This window comes from Gobius niger (assembly GCF_951799975.1).
Source record: "Gobius niger genome assembly, chromosome: 4".
NCBI lineage: Eukaryota > Metazoa > Chordata > Actinopteri > Gobiiformes > Gobiidae > Gobius > Gobius niger.
In genome coordinates, this window is record NC_136855.1 from 27,254,205 (window position 1) to 27,260,204 (window position 6,000).

Here is a 6,000-nt window from a genome sequence, read left to right on the forward strand (position 1 = left end):
ACCAATGAGGCTGATCTAAGCAATGGGCCGGGCTGAGCTTGAGACCTCACAACATCTGGTGACCCTGTGTGATCATTACTTACCCTGCCACTCACACACACACACACACTTCCTGTTTGGACACAGCGCTTTATACTTGTCATCACGGCACAAATGGCAGTCCGGCATCAAAGACGGCACTAAACTTGGGATTAAGGGACATGGTCAGAGTTGTTTTCACACTGACCAAAGCTTAGGTGGACAATCAACCATCTGTTCAATATAATACTGATTAAATATAGATGGGCATGCACATCCTGCTCTTCTATATACACCCTGGCCCCCATGGGACAGTAGACAGAATAACATTTTATAAAGACAATATTCTATCCAGAACCATACTTTTTATTTATTGCAAATTTCCACTCATCCTATTATTGGACTAAAGAGAAAGGAAGCAACCCCATTAGGTGTGTGCAGCTCTGCCTGAGAGCCCGAGGGCCAGCTGGAATGAGTTCTATGTCTGAGCCGCTCATCTGGCCGCCATGGCTGCTTTCATAAACAGGAGGAACCACGTCCTACATAGTTTCACTGCTGTCTAACATGATCCAAACACATGTGCCACAGCAGACAGCATCCAAGCCAGGAGATAAGACAGGGAACAGACAGAGCAGCAGACAGATAGACAAATGGACGACTAAAATGGAAGGCAGCTCAGGACGCCTTGGGCTCAAGAGCAATCCTTCTCTTCCGTTTTCTTACTGTCCACAAACTGGAAACTTACAGGGGTTTAGCATATGATAGGAAACAACGCTAAGCCCCAGTCAGCACAAAATAAATGTCTCTGAATCACAAAAGAAAGGGGGAACTAACTTGTGTATTGCCTGTTTATTTCTGTAGCTATCGACAATGGTCTTGCAGCAGGATAATTTGCAAAGTAGGTCTATCTTGTGTCTATGTGGTACACCCAGAAAGTGAATAGTATTGGCATCAATTTAAAAAAAAGAAAGAAGTGGATGTATATCAAATGTATTGATTATTATGTTTCAAAATTATTTTCTCAGAATCTAAGCTTGCTACTGCATTTATTATCATTCATTCACAATGTTCTTGGATAGCACAATTCATTTAAAATGTCTCAAAATCAGTGTATCAACTTTTACTCACATTTTTAGGCAGTCATTTTTTATACAAAGCTGGCTATTCTATGTATTTATAATAACTTATTTATTGTTTGTTTGGTAATGTTTTCTCTGTAACTTTTCGTGCATTTTGTCCCATATAGAAACCCTACATTATTGAGACAGCCTCCCCTTGCAGACAGGCTCCTTTGACCCAGTGAATACAGTGCATCCTCAGCAGACCTGCCTGTTGTTATGGAGATAACTGTCATTAGCAACGCGCGCCACAGCAGTGTGAGCTGTCTGGGCACCTGGCCAAATCTAAGCTGAATTTGACTGGGGCATCATCATTGTCTGTCGTTACTACTTTGTATACAGAAAAAAAAGTTATGTTCAACCTAGAAAGCATTTCTGTGGTGTATTCTCTTCCACACGTTGAGGTAATTTTCTCAAAGCTACTTTATTTTGGCACAGTGTTGTCGCAATGTGTTCGTAGAAAAGCGACAGCGCGTAAACAGGCGTATCGCTTCAAATCTGCAGAATCATAAGGTGGTAAAGCCAGTTAAATGACAACACGCATCTTTTTTTCCTCATTTTGGAAGCCATGGGGGAAAATGGAAAGCACAATAGTAATGGAAAAGGCAAGGTGAAGTATGCGCTAACATTTGCGTCTTTGCAGCCTTCCAAACGCAGCCAGCAGTGTCACATGTGGAACATTAGATATTCATTGAGCAACAAGGGCTTAGAAATAAACCAGAGCTAACGGAGAAAAACGCTATCAATACCTTTCTTCTCTTCTCTCCCTCACTGTCACCCGATCTTTTCATGTTCCTGGAGTTGTGTTTACACTGCTCGCTTTCATTCACGATGATGCTGGTCGTTGTAGTGCGCGAATAAAAGAAGTCAACGCATATTTAGCCAATGTAGAGGAAGAATAACAGATACAATCCTAAATAGTTTTTCTGTAGCCATTGTTTCTAACATACGTTTAGACTAGACACATATATTTGACTAACTAAAAAGTGAGACGCGGATGGATATGGCTCAAGGACTACAAATCCCAGTGATCAGGAGCAAGAGGCGGAAGCTCCGTCGACATACCAGAGAGTGGATGCAGCGCACACAGCGCAGGTAGCCGTCAATCTGGACTGTTTTGCACATAGCTACTGTGAATTATCAATTGTATTTTAATATTGATATACAATTTTATAAAAGACAAACGATTTACACATACAACTAGCCAAATAGTTCCAGGTTAAAAACATGCAAGAACTAAAAAAAAAAAAAATAGGGAGTTCTGTAATACGCATCAGGTCTTAGAAACATGTGTTAAACATTGGTGCTCCTTGCGCTTTACCCCTTTTGCAAATCAAAAGCAGTGGCACTTTCATCTTTGATGTGTAAAAATACCAATAATACTTTAAGCGTGCTCCAGTTAAGTCCAGCCAACCCTCTTTCAACTCTTGCATGCGTCTCAAATCCAGGTGTTATTCGGTCTGTGTGGGCTCCTCCAATGTCAGCCCCCTAGTTCGCTCCTGATCATGAAAGTATACTGTAATGTAGGTACACAGACTGTTAACTGTGTTTTGGAGTTTGCTGAATTAAGTAAGGGCTGGTAAAAGGCAGATTTCTAAACTTTTAGCATGTATTAGGTCTACTGACTTTGATCATTAGTTACCTTACTGTTCTTATGATTGAGCTGACCCAAGTGACCTGGTCAAGTTTTAACTAATTTCTTTCACCTGCCTTAGTGCCTTCTTGAAAAAATGCTCAGAAGACCAACTCCTCCGACATCCTTTACTTATATCCAGATGGGGCTCCTTTTGATTTGTATTTTTAACATACATTTCCTTACACTGTCCTGTCCATTCAAGGTGGAAATGTGCCTGAAATATATCCTTGGGATCAGGTTCTAAAAACTAAATCCATATGCATACTTTTCCCCCTCGCCATATGGAAGCCTATAGCACCTTTTAAAGTTACATGAAAAGAGGAAAGTCTTATGGCGTTGTAAATTATATCTCTTTTTTTTATCTTATAATGTCAAAATGTGCCTTTATGCTGCTTCCATCGGCCCATTCCACCATTACCCTGTTCCATATGCCAAACTATCTTCCACATATTTCTGTTGTCAATCATTTTTATGGAGAACAAGTGAAAGTACAAAGTGTTCACTTGTTGGGGCTTTTAGATCTTGTGTGCTCTGAGTGAACATAATGTATTAGATCTTTTACGGCAGCCAGATTTGCCTAGCTTGTCCTACATGGTTGTTTAAAGACGTAGGTGGCCCAAGGCTGGATTTTTTTGGGAGTTTTAATATTCTTGATGTCTGAATTATGTGCACTTTGAAAACCTAGTTGGTAATAGTCTACTAAAACCTATATATTTCAATTATAGACCCTGGAAGTATTTGAGAACACTGGATTGGATGACCTGGGCTTATGTACAAGACCCCTGATGGACCTCATCGCTCATGCCCAGGACCACCCCAGATGAATGGGCAAGATAAGTAGGCAAAAAGTAAGTGAGGGTTGGTACATTTTGCATTATTCATAAATAGATCAACTCCAGATTTGTTGCTTTTATTTTTATGATCGCAATAAAATTCAGACAAGTGAGTTTAACAGGCAGACTTAAAGTTATATAAAGTTATTCTGGCATATTTAACAAATATCAAAAAAAGGTATAATACTTTTTGTCTTTCAAGGATGTTTTCAGTCTAGCAAGTGTCCAATCTTGATCTTAACTATTCTCGATGCAAACAGAATCTTGATGCACTTATGTATTGCAAAATGTCCTACAGGTTTTTTTTTTTTTTTTTTTGAAATATATCGAACGCTGAATGAAAAACCAACTCTTTAGTAAACATAATTCACATGTCGTCACTGTCAATCACCATGATGGGAACCACGTTGAGCAGAAAATATTCCTTGGATGCTTTAGTCTTGATAGTCACATCTGAGGATCTGTGAACAATCAAATCGTACAGGCCCTTTACATGGAGTGAGGCCAATTACCTGTTCCAGCAATGCCTGTCAATTGTCCTGACTGTGAAGCCTGCACCTATCATCCCTTTCTTCAACTTGCTTTAGGGTCACAGTAAAGATAGGTCACACTATGATACAAGTTCTGCTATCACTTGAAAAAAAAAAAAAAAAAAACACTTTGAACTTTTTTCTTTCCCTGTCATAAAGCCAATGATTATGCTCTGGTAAATATGTTTATGCTTAACGGGGCAGTGTGTTTTCTCTTAATATTGTGCATAGCATCAACCCAGGACGACCTGCCAGACAAGGGCTCTCTTATGTGATACAATGAGCTATGAAAAAAGGCTCAGAGAAGAATAGAATGTGAAGGGGACACCGTGCCAGAACGTGCAAGAGTAAAAGAGGACAGGGACCATTTTATTGTGGTTGTATTAAAGCCAGAGCCAGCAGCCTTGCAATAATTTCCTCTCAGTGCACCAAACTATTGTATGATTTAAGAAAGAAAGAAAGAAAGAAAGAAAGAAAGAAAGAAAGAAAAAAATACAGCACGGACTTCTATCTGAATAGTGTTTCAGTTTGGGAATGTATATGATTTAATTTTTGTGTTATCATTTAAAGCTGTGGGTACTACTGCAAAACTGCAAACCACAATGTTTTGTCCCATTTTATCCACACATGGCTGAAATAGGGGTTGTAATTGTTTATATCCAGAGGTGGAAAAAGTAATGTGCACTCTTCAAATTGAAGTAAAAGCATTACAAGTTACATTTGTAGCTATTATTGGTAATTATCTGCTCATTACTATTGCATCACTTTGCTTCTTCCCATAATATGCATGTGCAGTACACATTGATACACATGATGCTAAAGCACCTACCCTGACACCTCCAGTAAAGCGTAACGCACCTTCTCCTGCACCCATCCTGGCAACACTTACTTCTTTTAACTCACAAACTATGCCATGCTGGACACGCAACCTTGCCTTTAAGCAGATCAACTTTCTTGTTTTATTTATATCATGCATTATGAACAGATGAGACAAGTATGTACTGTCTCTCAGCGCTAACCCTTAGTGCTTACCCCTAAGGAAACTGTTATTTGTCAGTGCTATAAAGCAGATTGCTGCCCAATGGTTCCAATTAACATCAAAGAGTGCTTCACAGGCAGTAATAGTTATATCAAAACCTGAACTGTATTATTAAGGCTATGCTGCACTCCTGTAGATTATGGCTTTTGTTGTAGAAAGGGGGTTTTCTTTTTCCCTGAGTTTCCATCCCATATGCTCCACTGACGAAGTTACGCTGCGTGCCTTTGAAGTGCCCCCACATAAGGCCATGGTCTTTCTGTACCACCGGGATACACGCTTGTCTTAACACTCAATGGCCTATAGTCGCTGTAATAAAAAGGTGCTACTACATGAGTGATAGAAAAGATTAAAGGGCCCATTGCTGAGTGGGAAGAATGGGAAATGACTTTTAAAATATTTCCATGTGTAAATTGAGGCCACAGAAATGTATTCATCAGATACATAAATGTTACATTGATTAAGCATCTTATAACCAAATGATAATACATGAAACACAACTAACCTTGCCTTATTGTATTGTTTTTTTTTTTTTTTGAAGGGAAAACATACGCCTCCGGGGTAATAACAAATAGGGCACTAATGTCAGGCTTTCTTTTTTTGCTTTTTTTTCCAAAATTGTATACATGCACTTATTCAACCCTAGGAATTAGCCTAGCCCTTAACCTCTTAATCCCCACCTTAAAGGGACTATACAGAGTTTAAAAATGTTAACATTAAGTATTTTCCTCCCCCTACATGTTTCAACAATGTCCTAAGGTGTAGAATGAGCCCAGACATATTTACCACAACTGCCTCTAAAATCCTGTCACTCAAAAATGTGTTAATT

General features: G+C 39.2%; 1 protein-coding gene across 1 annotated transcript in view; it reads right to left on the minus strand.

Annotated features, from left to right (window-relative positions):
* Positions 1-1,943, minus strand: part of fto (FTO alpha-ketoglutarate dependent dioxygenase) — a 112,490-nt gene extending 110,547 nt beyond the window's left edge. The window contains exon 1 of the mRNA XM_079554477.1: positions 1,886-1,943. Coding sequence (XP_079410603.1) covers positions 1,886-1,927 — 42 coding nt within the window. The 5' untranslated portion in view covers positions 1,928-1,943. The remainder of the gene's footprint in view (positions 1-1,885) is intronic.
* Between the last annotated feature and the right edge of the window lie 4,057 nt (positions 1,944-6,000).